General features: G+C 44.1%; 1 protein-coding gene across 1 annotated transcript in view; it reads left to right on the top strand.

The window, feature by feature from the left end:
- Nucleotides 1-222: 222 nt before the first annotated feature.
- LOC126198847 (RNA-binding protein MEX3B) overlaps nucleotides 223-24089 on the top strand; it is a 149637-nt gene continuing 125770 nt past the window's right edge. Inside the window, exon 1 of the mRNA XM_049935433.1 lies at nucleotides 223-354. Within this exon, the coding sequence (XP_049791390.1) occupies nucleotides 294-354 (61 nt within the window). The 5' untranslated portion in view covers nucleotides 223-293. The remainder of the gene's footprint in view (nucleotides 355-24089) is intronic.

The raw sequence follows: 24089 nt of genomic DNA, 5'->3' as shown, positions 1-24089 counted from the left end.
GCGGCCTCGAGGATCAGCGGGCGCTGCAGCTGGCCTTCGAGCTGTCGATGCTGGGCTTCACGACGGACGTGTCGCCGCCGCCCGGAGTGGTGGGCGGCCCTGCGGGGGCAGGGCCCGGCGGGGGCGGCGCCGCCCCCGACACCTCGACGACGGCGGCGGCCGTGGCCGCAGCAGCCGCCGCAGCCGCTGCCGCCGCCGCCGACGCGGCGCACCACCATCTGCTGGCGCCGCCGCCGCCCGCCGCCGCCTTCCCCGACGACGCCCGCTGCCCGCCGGGCAAGAAGTCGCAGAACATGACGGAGTGCGTGCCCGTGCCCAGCTCGGAGCACGTCGCCGAAATTGTTGGCAGACAAGGTAGGCCACCGCCCTGCTCCTAACTTCTCTATTACTATGGTAAATCCGAAGCAAGGTGACATTCACACTGAGGGAGTGATCTTCCTTGACGTAGATCTGCTGTAGTGGCCGTACGAGTTACAGCTCAGTCGGTAGGAAGGTAAAATTTTCGCTCAGTTCTTTCATCTCGATTCCGCCTAGATCTGCTCTGTCCATTGTTGCTGGCTAGTTTCCACTAGGTTGACGGATATTGCTCAACTTCCGCGGTTGTTACCAGTGTTAGTGGTATAACATGAACTGCCGATTACTTTTCGATTGAGCAATTTTGGTTTATATCTACCCGTTACTGCCTGGTGCATAACTACATTACAACTTTCATGAGTGGAGGGGTATTTTGCAGTAGTGAGATGAATACTGGGTATTCAAAGTTGCCCATTAGTCAGCACGTAAATTGGATGTAATACTTTTGAGCTTATCATTTGAGTTAAAAATGGGTCAAAAGTGACGAACGAACTATTTCCATTGCAGTTGTTTGTAGCTAAGTGAAGACCTTTTTTTAATACCGACAGTGACTTCTCAACACTTGTATCATTGATTTTGCCTGTTCACCCTGCATACAAACACTGTGCTTGCTAGCCATTAGGTCAGAGTTGACTCGAGTAATTAGATGTACCAACGAAAGACTTGCCCAATCCACTGTAGTTTACATTGGGGGTAGCGAAGCCTTTAGACTAGGCCGATAAGTTATGTGCAGTGCGCTGAAAGACTTTTCCACGATTGTTCCTTTCGATGATAAAAAGGTTTGTTTTCCGTGTCAATTTGGAAGTTGTCATTCTGAATTTACGCGTTGCCTATAAATGAAGCGTAATTTTTCACATTACACAAATATATGGGAAGTTTTTTCAGATAGCAACATAGATGTTCGGGACCGTATGGTCGTGTCGTGGAGATGTTCCATTTAAAACTTTGGTCTTGGAGCGGAGTGCAGTTTTGACTGCAGTCTGAAAAAGCTGTATATGCAAGCATTTTGCATTAGCCCCCAGAATTCATTACCGTGACACTAAAGGTGGTTTATAGCTTTCGTACTAAATACGTAAGTTGGGATGACAATATTACTACTTTGGTCACGAAAGGGGAAGCGATGTCGTAATGTGGTTAATGGAAAGTTTTAATGGAATCCCTTGTATACTTAACGAATTGAAATTTTTTTTCTGGTATTGCCTTGTTTCGTGAAGAAAACTAAGCAGCACAATGTCGGTTTATATTGATAATACGTCACTAAAATTTTTCCGTTCTCTTCTGTTTGGAATGTTTTTCATGACTGTGGCGCGGATTGATGTTATTTTGACAGCAGTACCGCGCATTGCGACTTGCATACTCTTAACATCGAAGCTTCTTGTAAATAAGAGCTCGTACGGAAAGATACAGGTGTTTGTTCTTTCCGCGAGATTGGAATAATAGAGAATTGTGAAGGTGGTTCGATGAACCCGCTGCCAGGTACTTAAATGTGATTCGCAGAGTATCTATGTAGATGTAGTTTTTGTCTATTCGCTCATTCTTGGCTTCTATGTTATGGAATAAACTCTTCAATTCATGTGCCGGCTCGTGTTTGAGGCTGCTTATCACGCTGCCACTTCGAAAATATGCTTCTTACGGATCTTTGTAGGTGAAAACGCCCACAGATTTGTGACTCTTAAAACGTTTTGGTCGAGTTTTCATCATCGAAAATCGGTTAAGCCTCAGGCCGCTCGAATGCTAGATGACTTCATCACAGGGGATGCTCGGGTACGCATGATGAGTTTGCAGTGACAGTCTGGTATCAGCTGTTGATGAGGACCTCGGTGTAGGTTAAGCCGCGTGGCGGCGGCGCGCCGGCGACCACGTGGTCGCGTGGGCAGCTCCGTCTGCTGCGTTCTCCTCTCCTCTCCCTACCTAGCTTCCCCGCCGTCCTCACAGACGCCGACCTTGGAAGCGTTCAGCCAACTTTCTCTGTTCCGCTCTCGTCCGGTGCACCGGGCCGGCCGCCACACGAGACCAGAGACACATTGCGTAACAAAAGCAGTCATCGCCGCCGCCGTCTGCTCGCTGCCTCGCCGCGGTAGGTCCCCAGTTCGCGTCCCGACGACCTGCTCTTTTTTTCAATTGTCGAACGTTCTGGGTATGGACTGGCGTATTCGTCGAGGCAGTGAAATCGACAACGCTATTCGCTTCAAAGACGATGAGCTCGGAAATGTTAGACATAGCTGGAGGCGACACGATTTTCGTGTCACGGAGTCACGTAATGTCATATTTCTAAACTCGGTCGCAGCTAGCGGTGCCGTCGGCCGACCTTGCGCTCCATTGAGCGCAATGAACAACTTCCTTATTTTCAGCGAAACTCGCGAGCGATAGGAGGCAACCGCTGTATGCTAGTAAAACTCTGCGATGGCCCCAGTAAAACAAACATCTCGTTCGATACTCGAGATCTTGTCGGCTTCTGAAGCCTCGAATCCAGACAATTCCTTGGAACGATAGAACTGGCAGCACCGAATATTGTTGCGGCTGTGGAACCATTCACAAGTAGAATATAAAGCGTTACGTGCCCTTGAGTGATGCAGATAGGGGACCTGTCTGTAAGCCAAGCATGTCTATTTAACGTATTATAATCTACACTTCAGAATGGCTACGCAACCGAAACTGCATTATAATGAACAATATAATAATGGTTTAACCTTAACAATAACAGCCAGATGTAATTAGACATACCCGTGTAGCCTGCTGCAGCTGAAATACGGTAGCAAATTTCATAAAACTTTATGAATTTATTGTATCTCTACCGTGTGTATTTACCAAGTTCAAAGGCAGAGCTAGTGATTAAAGTGCCATTTCTTTTTTGTCGTGGATATGGTAAGATACCTCCCCGATTTGTGTACGCAACTTTTCAACCGTAAGTGATCCTACATTTCTTTGCTCAGTGCTACGCGTAGGGCCGAATGTCTTGCAGAAGTGAGTTGTGCGCCTGAATTTATACGAAACAACGTAACGTGCGCGTTCCTGCTGATCTTTCAACGAACTGACTGCAGGTTCAAGTAAACAGTGCGCCAGATCAGGACACACTCATTTAATCTTCTACGCAGTACCATCTTGCACGCAGTGCCATTTAGTGTTTAACAGGTGAACGTAGAAAGTAATCTGACGCGGGTCCTGCAAAACCGGTATAACTTGTATGCAGATAATTGTTCCTTCATGTTGTAATGTTACAAACACGGTTATAGACTAGGATAATACAAGTTAACTGACTTGAGGCGGCAATAGCCACAACGAAGTTAATAATTCGGTAATGTGAGGGCCACGCCACTGGCTCGCCTGCACCACAGCTTCCGAGGTCCCACGTACTCTTGACCAGTCCGTTTCCACGGCGACCCTGGCGTCGGAGGGCCGGCTGGCACCCGTTGTCAGACAACAAAGGAGCAGATGGCCGGAAGAGCGGGCCTGCTAGCAGGCACACACGATACCCGAGCTGGCCGGCGTTGTTCGGTTAGGCCCGCCGAGCGACCCCCGAACAAAGCAGCAGATGTTCCGACCTCCGAGCGCTCCTTTTTCCCTTTTTCGTCTTCCTATTCCTTGTGCCCCTTATGTACGACCTTCTCTTCCTGTCGTCCCGCGCTCCGCGCCAAGTCCTTTGTGTGTTAGTGCCCGGTGGAGGGGGTTCTGACATCCGTTTACCGCCGCGTCGTCTCTACCGGGGTTCCTCTCGTCTCAAAGGACCTTTCAGGTCGCCGAACCACTCATCTCAATCTCCACGTACGTCGTTAATACCAAATATACGTGGCTTAAATATATACTAAAGGTGGACTATACACTTACGAACTGCAAGCCGGAGAAGCATTTACAACATGACAGCTCTACACATAAGTCAGTGTGTGGCTGACGGTTCGTTGAACCACGTTGGGACCCCACAATTCTAGAGTAGCACTTGGGACAAATAAACGCCGAAATTCCGTCCGGGCTCGAATTTTATTGCGGTGCCCATTTGCGCAAGGTAACTGGGAATCTTCAAAATAGCGCAGGATGGATACAGTAGTGTAGGCCCTCTAGGCCTAAGGTCATCCGAAGACCAGTATCAGTTACAAACCGATTTAGAAGAGATTGCTGTATGCTGTGGCAGGTGGCAGTTGACGCTAAATAACGAAAAGTGTGAGGTGATCCACAGGAGTTTCAAAAGAAATCCGTTGGAATTCGATTACTCGATAAATAGTACAGTTCTCAAGGCTGTCAATTCAACTAAGTACCTGGGTGTTAAAATTACGAACAACTTCAGTTGGAAAGACCACATCGATAATATTGTAGGGAAGGCGAGCCAAAGGTTGCGTTTCATTGGCAGGACACTTAGAAGATGCAACAAGTCCACTAAAGAGACAGCTTGCACTACACTCGTTCGTCCTCTGTTAGAATATTGCTGCGCGGTGTGGGATCCTTACCAGGTGGGATTGACGGAGGACATCGGAAGGGTGCAAAAAAGGGCAGCTCGTTTTGTATTATCACGTAATAGGGGAGAGAGTGTGGCAGATATGATACGAGAGTTGGGATGGAAGTCATTAAAGTAAAGACGTTTTTCGTCGCGGCGAGATCTATTTACGAAATTTGTCATCAACTTTCTCTTCCGAATGCGAAAATATTTTGTTGAGCCCAACCTACATAGGTAGGAATGATCATCAAAATAAAATAAGAGAAATCAGAGCTCGAACAGAAAGGTTTAGGTGTTCGTTTTTCCCGCGCGCTGTTCGGGAGTGGAATGGTAGAGAGATAGTATGATTGCGCTTCGATGAACCCTCTGCCAAGCACTTAAATGTGAATTAGAGTAGTCATGTAGATGTAGTAGATTCGTTATCACTTCCTACCTCTGGAGCCACGCGACCGCTACGGTCGCAGGTTTGAATCCTGCCTCGGGCATGGATGTGTGTGATGTCCTTAGGTTAGTTAGGTTTCAGTAGTTCTAAGTGACTGATGACCTCAGATGTTAAGTCCCATAGTGCTCAGAGCCATTTGAACCATCACTTTCTACCAGTAAAACGCAAACTTTGATACGCGTTCCCCAGTATATTTTTTTGTGATGGCTCCAATTTTAGTGATAATCTCCAGGTATTTGGTTGAATGGACAGTCTTAAAGTCACCTTGCCCCCATAGTTTTGCAATTCGTTCTGATCTTCTGACGACTTTGTTACACGAATGACAGCATCACCTGCTTAAAATTAGAGCTGCTCAAATTGTTCTAAATAGTTCCTGTATATTTGGAGCGGCAGGGGCGTGTAACATTTCCATGCGGAATCGCAGATATCACTTTCTCGGTGACTTCCCAACCTCTTCACAGGAAACCAGGAATCCAGTCGCACAATTGGGACTATGCTCATTAGAAGCTGATTGTTAGGAAAGGCGTGTGAAAACCCTTCTGGGAATCTAGAAATATGGTAACAACTTCATATTCCATGACGATAACTGCCATTACATCGTGTGATTTAAGATAGTTTTTTCATAACAACGAAATTTTCTGCGTCAGTACTGGTTGTGAGAGTTTCAGTGGAAGTATTTCGTACGTTCGAACGCAGTAGATGTTCGATAATCCCGCTGAAAATAGGCACATCAGGTGCAAGCGTACGTGACCGTCTGTAGGACAAGATTTGCGCTGTTAAAGCTGCTTATGACTTGCGATTTTGAGTTATGCAAGCTCGTGAACTTAAACACTTGCACGTGTTTGTATGCAGGCTTGTATAAGCAAACGTCAGTTGTGAGGCAGTCTTCGTAGCAGAAAATGTCCAGCGATGTTAGCAAATAAATTGCAGATTGCTCCTAGAGGTTCTTGGAGACTTTTGTACGTGTACTAAATCGAAAGCGTTTGACGATAAGCGAAGAGAATTTCCGCATACGTTGTACTCGGCCCGTTCGTGGGAGCGTTGTCAAGGTTCCATTGTCGTAGAGCAAGTATGAGCTATTAAATGTGCTTGAAAACACTTTTGGACGAAAAAGGAAATGTAAGATAACTACAGATATGTCGCATCACAGGCCTGTGTGATGTCACTTTCATAAAGTGACATAAGGTTCAAATAAGTTTTCCGTATATCCTAACAGAATTCTGCTAATAATTTAAGTTGGCTTAGGAATCTGTCATAAACTGATCCTCAGCCCCTTAAATGAAGTGTCAACATCCGTGTTGTCATGCTTAGGCGTAATCAGGCATACAAGCCGTCTTAAGGCAGACGTTCACTCAACAAACAATAACAATATACTACAGCAGACACTGGACAGAGCTGTACTGATTTGAAAACGAAGGCAATTAATAAATTCGCTTGTTTTAATAACGTCAATTTCTATGTGTAACAGTACTCGCAGATGTATTGCAGCATGTTCCCGGGAGTTTTGAGTAATGTAGTGAATTCAACTTGCACCACCCTTTGCACATTTATTTTGTAAGATCCATTGGCAGATAGTGGACTATGTTCCCTCTTCAGCATACCTTAATCGGCCGTAAACAGAGACCACGTCAATTTTGATTCAAAATTCTGTAACGGAAGAGTGTAGAAGTTCGAGGTATTCTACTCCTGCCATTCTGGTGTCTTCTTTAGCGGGATTTTTGATAATAAAAAATGCTTTAATGTTTGGCTGGCCCTTCAATAATTGTAGGGATTTGTTTGCCCTCTGCAGCAGTTTACATGAGATTTGAAACAGATTGTAAATACCTGATTGACCTCCATTTCAGATATTTACTACCTAACTTGCGGTGCAGGTCTTCTATTATAGATAAGTAACTAAAGCTAGCCCAGAGCTTCCTGGTGTGATATTTTATTTGCATGGTTATTGCATAAAAACTTTATTATGATCAGAATTAGGTAGTAAAAGGATAGCTGCTGGTTTAGGGAAATCATACGCACACTGACATTACGTGTAATGCGATGCTTTGTCGTACAGTTAATTCTTTAGACCTGGACATTTGCATTCGTTAGACGCACGAAATGTAATGTTTACCACAAGCAAACAGAATTACTTCAGTCTTGTCAGTCAGGAGACGCGGGACATGTTTTCCTCGTTTCTATCTGTACCGTAGAAATTGTTCGTCCGTGACGTGATTGCTGGTCAGATCGTTAAATGCTCGCGCCTTTTATTTTAAAATATGCAAATGTCGCTGCGGAAGTTCTCATTTGCTTTTGGCGGCATTCAGTGGATGCGGCGTTAATCTCGCACACTGCAGTCTGTTGCTGTACAGCACTCTTCTTGTGATAAAGCCTATGCCAACAGCTTTTCGAAACTATAAAGTGCGTTTTCTCGATGTTTTTCATTTGTCGTTGCTACGAAGGGTCACCCTTCACGGATCATCTTAAAGAAAACGCCAATGTTCGAATTCTGACACTGTTGCGAAACATTTACAACCTGAAAAAATAAATGACTGAGAAATTATCCTCACACACTTACCTCCATAATCTACTAACCAGTGTGAAGTGCACGGAGTACGGGAAGAATGTGTAAACATGCCTGTACGAGCTGTACTCGAGATATACGTAGAGATTGTAGTAATTCTATATTGATCAATTAAAACTGGTGAGCATCCCGTATTAGTCATATTTGGTACGGGTCCCCATAGACTTAGGGACGCACAATTACCACGTACGCAATCTCCTTTGTAGACACGTTTTTCTAGTATTCCACTAATTTTGCACCGCTTTGAAGTCCTATCATAATCTGTGAATGTTAATGCAGTGTTTTAAGCGAATAATTGTACAACTGTCACCGGTGAAGTCAGTTGTTACTGTGTGTCTGGAAGGTCATTAATATAAAACACGTACGAGAAGGGTCGCGACACAAGTGAAGTTCGTCGCAAACTTTCCATCCAAGATATCCTGCGTCTCCCTTTCCAAGAAATAGTGCAGTAAGAAATTTCGCTTGATAAAAGCAAAACGAGGATCATGGAATGTAGTCGAATCAAGTCGGGTGATGCTGCGGGAATTAGATTAGGAAATGAGACACATAAGTAGTTGAGTTTTGCTATTTAGGGAGCAAAATAACTGGTCGAAGTAGAGGATATAAAATGTAGACTGGCAATGGCAAGGAAAGTGTTTCTGAAGAAGAGAAATTTGTTAACATCGAGTATAGATCTAAGTGTCAGGAAGTCGTTTCTGAAAGTATTTGTATGGAGTGTACCCATGTATGGAAGTGAAACATGGACGATAAATAGTTTGGACAAGAAGAGAATAGAAGCTTTCGAAATGTGGTGCTACAGAAGAATGCTGAAGAATAGATGGGTAGATCACATCACTAATGAGGAGGTATTGAATAGGATTGGGGAAAAGAGAAGTTTGTGGCACAACTTGACTAGAAGAAGGGACCGGCTGGTAGGGCATGTTCTGAGGCGTCGAGGGATCATTGGAGGGCAGCGTGGAGGGTAAAAATCAGAGGGAGACAAAGAGATGAATACACTAAACAGATCCAGGAGGATGTAGGTTGCAGTAAGCACTGGGAGAGAAGCAGCTTGCACAGGATAGAGTAGCATGGAGAGCTGCATCAAACCAGTCTCAGGACTGAAGACCACAACAACTGCATACGATAGTACTTTCGTTAATAAGCGTACAAAGTTAAATGCCTTTCGAAAATAATTAGTGCATATACCTTGATCCGTGGCTTTCAGGATGGCTTGAGAGAGATTTCGCGTGATATTTTCGGAACCGATGATTTCCATGGAGACTTATATATATCCCTCATTGTCTGAGCAGATAGTTTTTGTGTAGCAGCGGTTTTATTTGGGTTCCAGCATAAATTATTTGCAGCGTGGTGCCCAACGTATTGTGACACGGACAGTGTGTCAGATGCAGTGGGTTGGTTTGGCTCTCGGCCGCGGAGCCGACTGGCGCAGACAGGCCCTTTATTCCGCAGTCAAGGCCGCCGGCGAGGAGAAACCGCGTCCGTGGCGCACACGTGGGAGGAATTCTGTTAACGCAGAGAGTCGCGGGTGCGAGACTTCCTGCCCCCGGCCCTTATCACGCAGATAGCCCACCCGCTCCCTGTGCATACTTGTTTTCGCGTGCTGCGAGGCCCTAATCTTCCCCGTTCCAGGAATCCGCCACCTGCCTTCTGCTGTGCCCTGGACGTCGCCTCCAGCTTGCCGGCGTGTTTGGCAACAGCGCGGCGTCGATTCATTGCCTCTATCCTGTCCGCTGATAGGATTGCATCGCGCCGATCCCACTAGCTCAACTCGGCCCGTGCCACTACTACGCTGCGCCCGCTTTCGTGCCCGCGCAGTCTTCCGCTGTGTGTCCCATCGGCTGACATCCACGACTGCATAAACACCTCGTACAGAATCCTACCGAGCGAGGTCGTACGTTCGGGAGAATGGATTCGGCCATCTGCATTTTGGTGTACCTTAATTTCCTTAAATATTTTCCACCTTAGTTTCCTTACCCGGTGATCAAAGTCAGTATAAATTTGAAAACTCAATAAATCACGGAATAATGTAGATAGATAAGTACAAATTGACACTCATGCTTGGAATGACATGGGGTTTTATTAGAACCAAAAAAGTACAAACGTTCAAAAAATGTCAGACAGATGGCTCTTCATCTGATCAGAATAGCAATAATTAGTATACCAAAGTAAGACAAAGCAAAGATAATGCTCAATATATCCACCATCATTCGTCACCAATAGCTGTAGTCGAGGAATAATGTTGTGAACAGCACTGTAAAGCATGTCCGGAGTTATGGTGAGGCATTGGCGTCGGATGTTGTCTGTCAGCATCCATAGAGATGTCGGTCGATCACGATACACTTGAGACTTCAGGTAACCCTAAAGCCAGTAATCGCACGGACTGAGGTCTGGGGACCTGGGAGGCCAAGCATGACGAAAGTGGCGTCTGAGCACATGATCATCACCAAACGACGCGCGCAAGAGATCTTTCACGCGTCTAGCAATATGGGGTGGTGCGCCATTCTGCATAAACATCGTACGTTCCAGCAGGTGTTTATCAGCCAGGCTGGGGATGATGCGATTCTGTAACATATCGGCGTACCTCTCACCCGTCACGGTAGCAGTTTTGCTGTCCAGCGCAATCTGTCGGACATTTAGTGAACTTTTTTTGTCCTAATAAAACCCTATGTCATTCCAAGCATGTGTGTCAATTTTTACCTCTCGATCTACATTATTCTGTGGTTTATTAAGTTTTCAAATTTATACTGACTTTCTGACTTTTTGATCACCCTGTATTTTCCGCAAAAAAAAAAAGGTTGGTTCCTTCCTCCATTCCTGTGTAGAGGTCACTTAACGACAGCTGATGGGAAGGCAAACCCTAATCTTAGTACTTTCCTCAGTCTCGTGCATGCTTTACGGTCCCTTATCTGTAAGCATTACGATCTCTGGTGCTGCTGTTGGTTTTTAATATCCACCCACCTTCTGTTACGACGTTCCGTTCTTTTAGCTACTGGAATCCGGCAAACCACTTATTCGGAAGAAAACTGTTTTACGTTGCACAGATACCTCTATTTCGCTTCACTGGCTTCGATAAATCAGTAATCTTAAGAAGCCTGCAAAATTAGAGGTATTACAGATCATTAGATCTTACCTTCATATAAAATATAGTGTCGCACAGAAACTTACCAAGCAGTCGTCAATAACTTGTACACAGAAACATTGTCATATGTTCGTATTGCATGTAAATATTGTAACCGCCGACAAATTAATAATTTACAGTGGATGAATCACATTTGTGTATACGTGGAGCGGTTGTTCCAGCAGTGGAAGTTGTAATTATCCGTTCTCCTGGTTTTATGGCCCGTACTGCTCAGTATCTTCCCCATTATCCTTTAGTCTCCTACTCGATTATGTTCCTTGACACGTTAGTTCATTTTCGTGTTTCGTAGAAATTAGCAGCATGCACAGCTCCAATGATCGCAGAGCAACCATGTTTAGAAAATAGTTTTCATACCGGAAGCCCCGGTCTGCCTTTTGTCAAAACTGGAGATGAACAATGATTTTTAATTGTGATTGACATCTTAGATGTACGGCGTCAGTATTTACTCTGATAGCCTTGTAAGCCGAAAACCGTTCGACTAAATAACAGTCCTCTAGAACATGCACGATATTCTGCTTTTCATTTGTAGTTCTGTTTTACCAAGAAGCGATAAGACAGTTAACATACTGCATCCAATTCAGACTGGAGAAAGGATATAAAATTATATCAGAACGTTGTATCAAATGTTAGACCTGCGAGAAATGTCGGCAAAATTTAACCCCCGACGAAAGCTTGTCACTTCTGGTAGGTTGTAAACATGTTCTGTTTCCAGAATCCTGCGCAGGTCTTTATGTGGATTGTTGTGTTCCTCTGTTAAGATCTGAATAAAGGTTTATAAATGATTAAAAATAAATTTGTTGACATTTCTAGCCCTTGTTTTGCCAGAGTTACCTCTAGTGTGTTGCACAACACTAATGTAAACCCTTAAATAATTATCCGGAAGGGAGGCGTAAAGTCGCTTTCAAAAATATAATTATGTAACAGTCAAAACTATACTCAACTATAATGTGTGCACGTAAATGAAATGTTTTGTAGAGTGGTGTATTTAGAATTTACAAGGTGAGCCTTAAGACAAAACAACTATTGGGTTAGGAATATTGTTGGACGTGACGTTTTCTGTCGGTACGTTGTAGCTTATTGTTCGGGTAACAATTATATTTTGTAATGTAGCCAACAGTAACTGCGACGCAGTTAACAGCAAGACTAGCACCTTTGTTGAAATGCATATGCTTTATTAAATGGTCAGAAACACTCGCCGAACTTACATAAGTGTTAATTTTGATGGATTTATCACAACCATTCATCTTTCAAGTGAGAGTAATGAGAGTCCTGCGACGCTACTTTCTTATAAGTTGCGTAGGAATTAAAAACTCGCAGTTTTGAGGGAAATATGCCCCAAGCTATATCTAGAAAAGGATTAGTCTTAATTAGGCAGTAATCATTATAGGTTTAGCAACCATAGATTGGCTGAATGTGCGAGTACCGTTTCACTATGCTCGTATATACACAGGTCGTCGAAATTATTGAACTTTTGACTCGTTGGTGCAGAGAACATTGATAGGGAATGATGTCTTAATTTTCACCGTTTCGAAATCTTTCTCTTTACGAAATTGCTGATAAAATTTTGTATCTGTAACCTTTTCGGCTGACATATGGTCTTACATTATCGGTGCAGTTGAAGACATTCTGATTAACCAGAGCTGCTTCGGGCTGTCTTCAAATTGATTACCACGTATATACCGTTTAATCTTGCTTCCTCGTAACTAGAACATTTGTACAGTACAATGAAGCAACTGATTTGTTCGAAGGGAGTAGTATTAGTGACAAACTGAGGCTTTACGAAGATGAAAGTACCGGGAATTCTGGCGTGTATGAAATAAAAGAAATACACAGTTACGACATCGATGAAATAGCTATCTGGTACTGAGCAAGCAACTGTGGAAAGGAACGCGTAACGGTGTTACACGAGATATACAAGCGTAGTGTCATTTCGGTAGTGGGGTATAAGAACTCGTGTCGTAAATATTTAGGATATAGAGTAAGTGGAAAGATTGCATCGAGCAAACGGGCGGCTAAGAGTAATTGCAGTGCTACAAGAGGGGATACCAACTAAACAAGGGTTTACTATTAGTGTAAATATCTTGCCAACTCTTAACCCGTAGAGATCATGCAGAATAGCTCGAAAAAGAGTCGTTCAGTCTCTTCCCAAACCCCCTCCTTGAGTAGAACAGCAGAAATTTTAATATGTAAAGGTTTAATACATAGCATACTAAACAGTACCCCTATAACGCACTTACGTTCAAGGGACTCTAGGAAAAATTCGAATAGTTGAGTTAGCTTACATGAATCTGACTGAATAGGAGGAACAGTGTAAGGGTATCACTCTAAAAAGTAAAAATATTGTTGTAGCTTCAATGACATGCTGTATTACTGCTCAAAGGAACAGTTAAAACTCCGATGTATGTTCTTTAGCAAGTTTATTAATTTTTATTTTCCAATTTCAAACTACTACGGATATCCGGAAAACAAGAAAACTCGTCTTCTTCTGCTTCCTTGTCCTCGAGCTTGCTTGGTCAATCGCATTTTCTATTGCCACCAGTGCCGAAAATATACATTCGCAGTGTTTACAATGACGACTGATAGTTACAGAAGGAATCTGCTCTTTTAATTTGCTTCTTCAAAACTCTGAATACGTTTTCGACTTATCATTTAATTCGATGTGAGGTTCGAATCAGGAGTTTGAAACGAAAACGCCGCTTCTCCTTCCAAAAACTCATCTATCAAACGAGACTGCGACACAGCTAGACTTATTTTTATTAGTACTTTCTCGTCATACGATTCCATGTCTTTGCGGACGGGCAATATTTGCAAGGTGTACGCTTTAGAGTGCGAGGCAGACTAGTCGCGTGAAGTTCACACGAGAGCTGGAGTAGTATGGACGTCAGCGCGTAGCGTCGGTTGCCGCCTTACACTACGTTAACGCAGGAAGTTACTTCTTTCATTGTCCATACAAGTAAATGTTATCTTATGCTATATCACGATTATTGAGGTTAAGGTTCACTAAGAACACGAGGGTTATTTAATACCTCGAACCCAAAAGTACGCATATTCGCATGTGTAATTTAAGTGCCATAGTGAAATCTATAAACCGTACAGTAACAGTCGTCGAAAACCTAGCTGACAGCACGACCCCCGCAATCCTGCTCATTTCGGGACATATTGCCCGTTTCTGGAGCGGAGCAGTTTGGCTGGCCGGGTTTTGGGCCGAAGGGGCGTGCGTCAACGAGCTGTAATCCGGATGCCGGCGTCAGCACCGGCTGGCGCCAGTATGGCCTGTCACGGCTGCGGCTCTCTCCGCGACCTTGGCCGTGGTGGGCAGAGGGAGGGGTTCAAGACCCGGTCAGCGCCAAGGCCCTCGTCTGAACTGTGGGGCTCCGGCAAGCTGTACTAGCGTGACGGTAAACTGTTAAGCTGCTTGAGGCCTAATAGTTTGGGCAGGTATTACCAACGTGCACAATGTTTGTACCGACAATGTGCAGGCATTTTACAAGCAAATACGATTTGTGTCGTAATGTTCACAATGGCACTTTCAGAGCAGTGTGGGCCAAATCAATTGTAAATGTTAGTGTCTGCGAGGCAGCCTTCCATCATGAACACCAAATCTATGGCCTATCGTGGGAAGGCAAAGTGCGATGTTGAGAACGTTATACTTCTAATGAAATAAAAGGCAATTGTCTGTGTTAGTGTCAGGTGATCTATTAGGAAGATAAATTCTCGTTAACAAACTACTCGAGAAAAAACGGTATTAATAAATGTTGCACAGGAGGCAGATAAAACACGCAAATTGTTACTGTGGTGTTAGCTGCTTTTAAAGTGTTAAGTGGTTCGAGGTTAAAATATGTTTCTCAATTGATCGTGATATTATTGTATCAAACCTGTGCATACATCTGAACCCAGTCAGTTCCTAACATTGTTTCATCAACAATAGGAAACAAACATGTACGTGATGTCCGACGAGGAATGGTAGTACTCAGGGATACGAGAAGAAAGATCATTCGAAACAAAAAGTCTAGTAATCATGGGCTCTAGAATACACACCTTACGAGCAATGAGCACTTGTTCATCTTCGCTAATGTTAAACACATCTCTTCTACGGAAAAAATGCCATAGCTCTTAAGGTATGCATTTTAGAGGCCATTTCACTAGATTTTTTTTTTTGTGGGGGGTGTGATCGTTCCTGTAATATCACTGGATAGTGCCATTTTCCTTGTACACCTATTATAACTTGTCCTTTCTTTTTTCGCGTCACAGTAGCAGATCAGGCCAAAATTAGCAACATGGTTTCAGAGCGACATAATCTGAAGCACACACAGTTGAAGCATTCCCAATTAATGTGGCTGTGAAGGAAACTGCATGCATGTTACGTTCAGTCGCCATTATGCAATGTTGTTGACTCGTAGAAACAAATGTCAGTGGAACTACCTGATTTTTCCGAAAATAGTTTTAATTTACTTGCCAGCCCACAGTAGGTATTTTCTAATTCTGACCTTCAATGTTTCACAGAATGGTTATTATGTCTGTTGCCTTACTTAGTAGCAAACACATCAAATCTTAATGTGTCGTATCAGTAGGTACGTGCTGTTGTGGTAAGTAGTTTAATTGGCATTTGGGAGTTGCCCATTCAGCCAGCTCAAGAGTGGACTGTCTATTACGCCGATATGAATGTAAGGACAACACAACACACTGGCACGAGCGAAGAATATCTACTACCCCGCCTAGAACTGAACCCCTGTGGTAAGTAATTTCTCAGAACACAGCCATAACCAAAGTTGCTGCTACGGGGAGTCGAATCCCGATAGCAGGGTTCCGGGCAAGCCCCAGTCCGGTACATAATTACAATCTGGCAGGAAGCTTCGAAACAGTGCTGACCCCGCTGGAATGCTAGCCAAGAATCTTAGGTCTGAAAGATGTAAACTGCCCCTAGTTTTTCAGTATTATAAAAAAATCATGTGGATAATTTACACCTAAGGCAGCTACAAACAACTCGCAATTTCTATAGCTTCCGCACATTTGTACTTCACGAAAACCACTTGAAAATGCAAATCTTAATTTAATTTGTCGTCAAAATTCAGAGCTAGAAAGCTGTGACAAGTATTCTACTTAGCCCTTGTGCTGACAGTAGAGGCACAGTGGTTTTATGTTTATGCGTCACCCATATAAATCAGTATTGACGATAATAAAACAGATTCGCGTATTCATGGAGTCCTAAGTCCTATCCGAGCAGTGTGTGTGTGTGTGTGTGTGTGTGTGTGTGTGTGTGTGTGTGTGTGTGTGTTGAAGAGTACTATAATTAGCCAGTCGAGCGAGTTCTTTACCTGACGAAGCCTTTCATTGTTAAGTGACCCTTTCCACCGCAACGTCCGTAATTTTAATCACTTTAGTCTGTTCCCTACATTGGAAAAGTCGTGTCGTTAGTGGGACATGACTGGGTGTGCTCGTTAACGTTTCGGAATTAGGTGTAAACAGTTTAGAAACACAGCGAGTTCATGCGGGAGGGTACTTGCGTTATTACATCGTTAGTTAGTGGTTTTGTTAACGTCCATACAGGTATCAGAGAATAGTGCTTTCGAGAAAGTTGGTGGATTTTGAGTTTTGTTTGTCCAATTTGCCTTAGAAAATACTGGGAGAGAACCTGATGTTTAGAAGGGCTGAAGTGAAAATCGTTGCTTTCTGAGGATTCAATAAGTTATCGAGCCCCTCCCCCACATCAGTCACAATCTAATTTACACGAGACTTAATACTATACTATCGGAAAATAACACTGGCAGTTCGAAAGTAAATTTGTTTCCTTATTGAAAATAAAAATGGTAACGACCAGATTGCTCACAGCAATCCAACAGTTGCTGCATTCTGGTACCAGCTAGTTCCTCGGAAGTCTCAGGACATGTCGCATAATCCTTTCACTGCTCCTAGCTGCTGTTCTCCACACATTTCTTTCATAGGCGATTCTCATTTCTTATCAGCCCAGCGAATTTAAATGCTGTCATAGCGCCACATCTCAGATACTTCGACTCTCTAATATTCCGGTTTTTTCCCCACATCCCTTCACTCGATTCAGTTTTAGACAATGCTGTGCTCCAAACCTAGGTTACATTGTCAGAAATTACTTCCTCAAATTAAAAGCAATGTTTGGTACTAAAGACGCCATTCACTTACGAACGCACGCTTCGCCCTTGTTGTTTTCTTCTTAACTCTTCCTTTCTTCCTTTTTTCATCCATCATTTTGCTTCCAAGGTAGCAGAATTCCGTCAGTTGGTCCGCGGAGGTATCCCCAGTTTTGAAAAGTTCGTAGCTGATTTTAATCTTGCTGCGTCTCATTACTTTAGTCGTTGAGGGTATCTCCATATTATATGCTTGGACGTTCCATTCCATTAGCAGATCCTGTAATTCTTCCTCACTTTCAATAAGGACAGTAATGTAATCAGCGAATTTGATTATTGCTATCCTTTGACTCTGAATTTTAACCGCACTCCGAAAGCTTTTTTCTTTGCATTATTCCTTCTTCAGCGTACAGATTGAACATTAGGCGGCGAAAGACCGCATCCTTGTCTTACAGCCTTTCTAACCAGAGCATTATTGTCCCTTCTTGTTTGTGGTATATGCTACATGCTACCTTCCCTCATACGACTGGTCAGGGAGGGCAAGCGAATGCCGCGCCTTTGTTAGTGAAGCAATGTGCTAGTAAAACCTTCAGGTTGAGAACCATGTCACTTCGAAAAAATTTTACCACAGCTCTAACCATTAACACTAAAAAGAATTGCTCGAATTCTGGGTTGATGTTACTCTCAACCATATCCCGTACAATCATCATCTCTTATTAGGCAACATACCCAGTTAGACTTGATTACTGTATTCATACCTTCGTCTCCCTCTACAATTTTTACCCCCCCCCCCCACACACACACACACACTTCGAATACCAGATTTGTCGAGTCATTGAGTCCTGTCAACTGATCATTCAGTTCCATCAATTTACTTTCTTTTTCCAAATTCAGTTCAGCACCACGTCATTAGTTACTCGATCTACCAATCTAATACTCAGTATTCTTTTGTAGTAAGACGCTTCAAGAGCTTCTATTCTCTTCTTGTCTCAACTGCTGACGTTGACGCGTTACATCCGCACAATGCTAGTCTCAAGACACTTTAGCTTTAGAAAAGAATTCTTAAAGTTACTTTAATTTCTGATTCCTAGAATAGTTTTTTCTTGCTAGAACGGTTTTTGATGCGAAAATAGCGGAACTCCTCTGCTTTTAGTGTCCAATAAACCTAACGGCGTTACCACGTTGGTAACACACGATGGGTAACCGCCCGGGGAAAACTGGGCGCCATTGGCTAACGGACTCGCAAGTCGACCAACTGGCATCCAATTGAAGACTTGCACCAGGCCTTGGTGTCACTTGGTGTCACTTGTTGTTGTTGTTGTTGTTGTTGTCTAGTATCTTAAAATAATTTCCTCCATACCTCCTGGTTTAATTAAACTAAAATTCAGTACCTTTGTTCGACTTTTGATATCTATATTACAACCTCTTTCCAAGACACTATCCATTCCGTCCAACTGCTCTTGAAAGCCCTTTGCTGTCTTTTGACATAAATAAATGGCATCGGCAAACTTAAATATTCTTATTTGTTGTCTCTGGACCTTAATTCCCTCTCCTTGGTCACCATTACAGATCACTGAATCTGCAGATTGAGAAACTTCGGTGACGGGCTGCAACTATCTTCCTAGTCAACCAATGCTTCTCTTTCACGCCCCTCGGCACTTGTAGCAGCAGTGTGGTTTCTGTAGGCCTACAAGTTATTAATAACCTTTCGCTCCTTGCGTATTATGCCTCACGCCTTCAAAATGTCACTGTATTCCACTCGACAAGCATTTGTCTTGGTCTAGAGGCTAGCGTTCTCCCTCTGGATCACAGGATCTCGGTTGGATTCACGTCCGGATCGGGGATTTTCTTCGCCCGGGGACTGGGTGTTTTGTGTTATCATTTCATCATTCGGGAAAGAAGCAAGATTGCACAGTGAAAAGATTGGGACTTGGTACGGACGCTGATAACGGCGTAGTTGAGACAACGCCCCCCCCCCCCCCCCCACACACACACACAAACCAGATGTCATCGAGAAACATTTCTATAAATTTGCAAATGCTATAAACGTAGGTTTACCATTCCCCCCACCCCCCTCCCACCACGCCTATCTCCTAAGAAACTCTTAGGGTGAATTTTGCCTCGCTTGTTGCTAAATTTCTCTGGAGCCCAAACTTGTAGTTCTCCGATGTTAACATCTACCAGCTCTTCTATTCTTCTGTAAATAATTTTCAGTGTTATGACTCGTTAAAGTCATAGTCTAAAAAACTCATTTTGGCATATGAATATTAACAATCTGCAGCGGAGTGTGCGCCGATAGGACACTTCGTGGCAGATTAAAACTACGCGCCGGGCCGAGATTCGAACTCTGGTCCTTAGCTTTTCGCGGGCAAGTGCTCTACCATCTGCTAGTTCTGCAAGTTTCGCAGGATAGCTTCTGTGAAGTTTGGAAGGTAGGAGACGAGGTACTGGCGGAAGTAGAGCTTTGAGGAGGGGAGGGAGTCGTGCTTGGGTAGCTCAGTTGGTAGAGAACTGAAGCGCGAAAGGCAAGGGTCCAGAGCTCGAATCTCGGTCCGGCACACAGTTTTAATCTGCCCGGAAATTTCATTATTAATGTGTGTCGGAGCTTTGTTTGGAATTAGAATTACTACTTTCTTCTTGAAGTCCGAGGATATTTCGCGCTTCTGATATGTCTTCAACAGGCATAATAGTTCGATAATGCTTAGCGCAGGGGTCTCAAAAGTACGGCCCGCGGGCCGAAACCGGCCCGCGTTAGCTGGCCGGACATCCCCGGTATCCGGCCCGCCAAATATTTGAGGTGGTACCTATACTGCCAGCAATTGAGTTTAGAGGCCTATAGCGACCAATACACCGCGACATTGGCTCTGCTACTCGCTACAAGACTAAACAACTAAAATTATTGTTGCGCCGCTTGAAATGACAATGCGTTGACATACTCTACCTGTTACGTCTTGCAGTAATAGTGTTGCTACCAATGATTTTAAGATTTCGTTAACTTTGCAGGACACATTCCATGAAGAATGTGCAGTGACATACTTTTTTGTCGGTGAAATTCTCCAGAATAAAATACGCCAGAATTTTGGTCAGGTGCGTCCACCAATTATAATTATGTAATGAAATAAAAATCGTAGTTCGTTTCAGTGCTAGCTATCCCCACAACCTTATATTTTTGCGATTTCGTGTTTCCGTTAGCCTTACATTACGGTGATCATGGAGTGCTAGGGTGCTTTAATCCCACTAGGTAGATCTTGACCCTTATGACTTCGTGGAGGAGTCAATGTGGCCCGCGGACTAAAAAGTTTGGAGACCCCTGGCTTAGAGAATAGGGGAGAAAATGGATTGGAATAAGGAAACGGCGTACTTTTCCCGATTGGGTCACGAATTGCTTTTGGCAAAGACAGCGAATCAATATTTATTGAGAGGCGACTGCATACGAGCTGCAGAATCGGAGTAGTGAGGGCGTGACGTGATGCGGTGCGGGCAGGGCTGGCTGCGGCTCGCTGAGCCAGCCACGGGCGGGCAGGAAGCGCGGCGTGGGAGGAGGTATTTTCCGGCAGGCTGGCGGCTGCAGGATCAATGTCCTCGCGCCAGCGCCGCGCCGCGCCGGCTGCGCTCACGGGCGGCGCCACCCCGAGCAAGGGGTTTAACCCGGTGTGTTCAGTCCTCACTGGAAGTACTACTAAGAGAGTCGTTCAATAAGTAACGCCTCAATTTTTTTTTCTCCGAACGTATTTGTTGCTGTTGCGGTCTTCAGTCCTGAGACTGGTTTGATGCAGCTCTCCATGCTACTCTATCCTGTGCAAGCTTCTTCATCTCCCAGTACCTACTGCAGCCTACATCCTTCGGAATCTGCTTAGTGTATTCATCTCTTGGTCTCCCTCTTCGATTTTTACCCTCCACGTTGCCCTCCAATGCTAAATTGGTGATCCCTTGATGCCTCAGAATACGTCCTACCAACCGATCCCTTCTTCTTGTCAAGTTGTGCCATAAACTCCTCCCCAATTCTATTCAACACCTCATTAGTTACGTCATCTACCCATCAAATGTCGGCCGTAGTGGCCGTGCGGTTCTATGCGCTGCAGTCTGGAACCGAGCGACCGCTACGGTCGCAGGTTACATTTCTGCCTCGGGCATGGATGTGTGTGATGATGTCCTTGGGTTAGTTAGGTTCAATTAGTTCTAAGTTCTAGGTGACTGATAACCACAGAAGTTAAGTCGCATAGTGCTCAGAGTCATTTGAACCATTTTACCCATCTAATCTTCAGCATTCTTCTGTAGCACCACATTTAGAAAGCTTCTATACTCTTCTTGTCCAAACTGTTTATCGTCCATGTTTCACTTCCATACATCGCTACACTCCATACAAATACTTTCAGAAACGACTTCCTGACACTTAAATCTCTACTCGATGTTAACAAATTCATCTCCCTCAGAAACGATTTCCTTGCCATTGCCAGTCTACATTTTATATCTCCTCTACTTCGACCATCAGTTATTTTGCTCCCCAAATAGCAAAACTCCTTTACTACTTTAAGTGCCTCATTTCCTAATCTAATTCCCTCAGCATCACACGACTTAATTCGACTGCATTCCATTATCCTCGTTTTGCTTTTGGTGATATTCATCTTATACCCTCCTTTCAAGACACTGGCCATTCCGTTCAACTGCTCTTCCAAGTCCTTTGCTGTCTCCGACAGAATTAAAATGTCATCGGCGAACCTTCAAGTTTTTATTTCTTCTCCATGGATTTTAATACCTACTCCGAATTTTTCTTTTGTTTCCTTTACTGCTTGCTCAATATACAAATTGAATAAGATCGGGGAGAGGCTACAACCGTGTCTCACTCCCTTCCCAACCACTGCTTCCCTTTCATGTTCCTCGTCCCCTATAACTGCCATCTGGTTTCTGTACAAATTTCGCTCCCTGCATTTTACCCCTGCCACCTTCAGAATTTGAAAGAGAGTATTCCAATCAACATTGTAAAAAGCTTTCTGTAAGTCTACAAATGCTAGAGACGTAGGTTTGCCTTTCCTTAATCTATTTTCTGAGATAAGTCGTAGGGTCAGTATTCTCTCACGTATTCCAATATTCCTACGGAATCCAAACTGATCTTCCCCAAGGTCGGCTTCTACTAGTTTTTCTATTCGTCAGTAAAGAATTCGCGTTAGTATTTTGCAGCTGTAACTTATTAAATTGATAGTTCCGTAATTTTCACACCTGTCGACACCTGCTTTCTTTAGGATTGGAATTATTATATTCTTCTTGAATTCTGAGGTATTTCGCCTGTCTCATACCTCTTGCTCACCAGATGGTAGAGTTTTGTCAGGACTGGCTCTCCCAAGGCAGTCAGTAGTTCTAATGGAATGTTGTCTACTCCCGGGGCCTTGTTTCGAGTTATGTCTTTCAGTGCTCTGTCAAACTCTTCACGCAGTATCGTATCTCCCATTTCATCTTCTACATCCTCTTCCATTTCCATAATATTGTCCTCAAGTACATCGCCCTTGTGTAGACCCTCTATATACTCCTTCCACCTTCCTGCTTTCCCTTCTTTGCTTAGAACTGGGTTTCCATATGAGCTGTTGATGTTCATGCAAGTGGTTCTCTTATCTGCAAAGGCCTCTTTAATTTTCCTGGAGGCAGTATCTTTCTTACCCCTCGTGAGATAAGCCTCTACATCCTTACATTTGTCCTCTAGCCATCCCTGCTTAGCCATCCCTGCTTAGCCATCCCTGCTTAGCCATTTTGCACTTCCTGTCGATCTCATTTTTGAGACGTTTGTATTCCTTTTTGCCTGCTTCATTTACTACATTTTTATATTTTCTCCCTTCATCAATTAAATTCAATATTTCATCTGTTACCCAAGGATTTCTACTAGCCCCCGTCTTTTTGCCTACTTGATCCTCTGCTGCCTTCACTACTTCATCCCTCAGAGCTATCCATTCTTCTTGACACTCTCGTCATCTTCAAAGTGTGTTCCCCGTAGAGAATCTTTAAGCGTCGCAGAAAGATGGAAATCCGAAGGTGCCAGATCTGGACTGTTGGTTGGATGAGGCAATGATGTCCAACCCAATTTGATGGTGTGTTCCCGGGTTCTCAGACTTGTGTGTGGCGTGCATCTTCGTGTTGGAGCAAGATTTCTGCTGCATTCTTGTCCGATAGAACACGTTGGAGTCATTTCTTGAGTCTTCACGTATACCTCAGAATTGATGGTTGACCCTCTTGGCATCACATCCACGAGAAGACTGTCGCCTTGACTTTTCCGGCAGAGGGTTATCTGGAATTTCTTCTTATGAGGTGAATTAGGATGATGCCACTCCATGGACTGCCGTTTTGTTTCCAGTGGAGAGTGGTGCACCCAGCTTTCGTGCCCCGTAATCATCCGTGACAATATCAGAGTTTAGACCATTGCAGACGTACTTCAAAGGCTGACCGACAAATGTAGAGCCAATTGTCGGGTTGTGATTCGCCGGTCGGCACGAATAATGGCATCCGCACGATTCAGCACGACTCGAGCAGTGGCTGTGATATGACGTCCTAAATGTGGCTGGAGCTCTGTTTCAGCATTTCCAGAGGCCGGAACTTTCTTTACCCACCGCCCAACTGTATTACGGCTCTGCCATCTGCCAGAACGGTTCGAAACTTCGCTGGCGCACAAAACAAACCTCTAATGTGAAGCGCCAAGAAGGGCATTTTGCCTACGTGAATCAGTGGTTTTTTTAAAAAAAAAATGCGGGGCATTACTTATTGAACGACGCTCGTAGACATGTAAAAAAGTGAAGATACTTCTTGATATGGAGTACATTTAGTTAGATACTGGGACTTTCGTCACTCCCCCTCGGCGGGACGTTTTCACTCCCTCCGCCCCGCCCCCTCACCCCCGGCGAACTGCTTTGTTCGCTGACGCAGTTACTGCCGTGTTACGAATCAGTTGATAAACTGCAGGTTGCAGTGCGCAGAAGCAATAGTATCACGATAGACGAAACGCGTAATTTAGCCTATAAATGGAGAGGACGTTGGAATGGGGTGTTAAAATACGTGATAGTCACTAGCGTTCCACAAGGAGAGCT

This window comes from Schistocerca nitens, chromosome 8, assembly GCF_023898315.1.
Source record: "Schistocerca nitens isolate TAMUIC-IGC-003100 chromosome 8, iqSchNite1.1, whole genome shotgun sequence".
Lineage (NCBI taxonomy): Eukaryota > Metazoa > Arthropoda > Insecta > Orthoptera > Acrididae > Schistocerca > Schistocerca nitens.
Note: the sequence above shows the minus strand (reverse complement) of the source record. Positions and strands in the feature narration are given on the sequence as shown.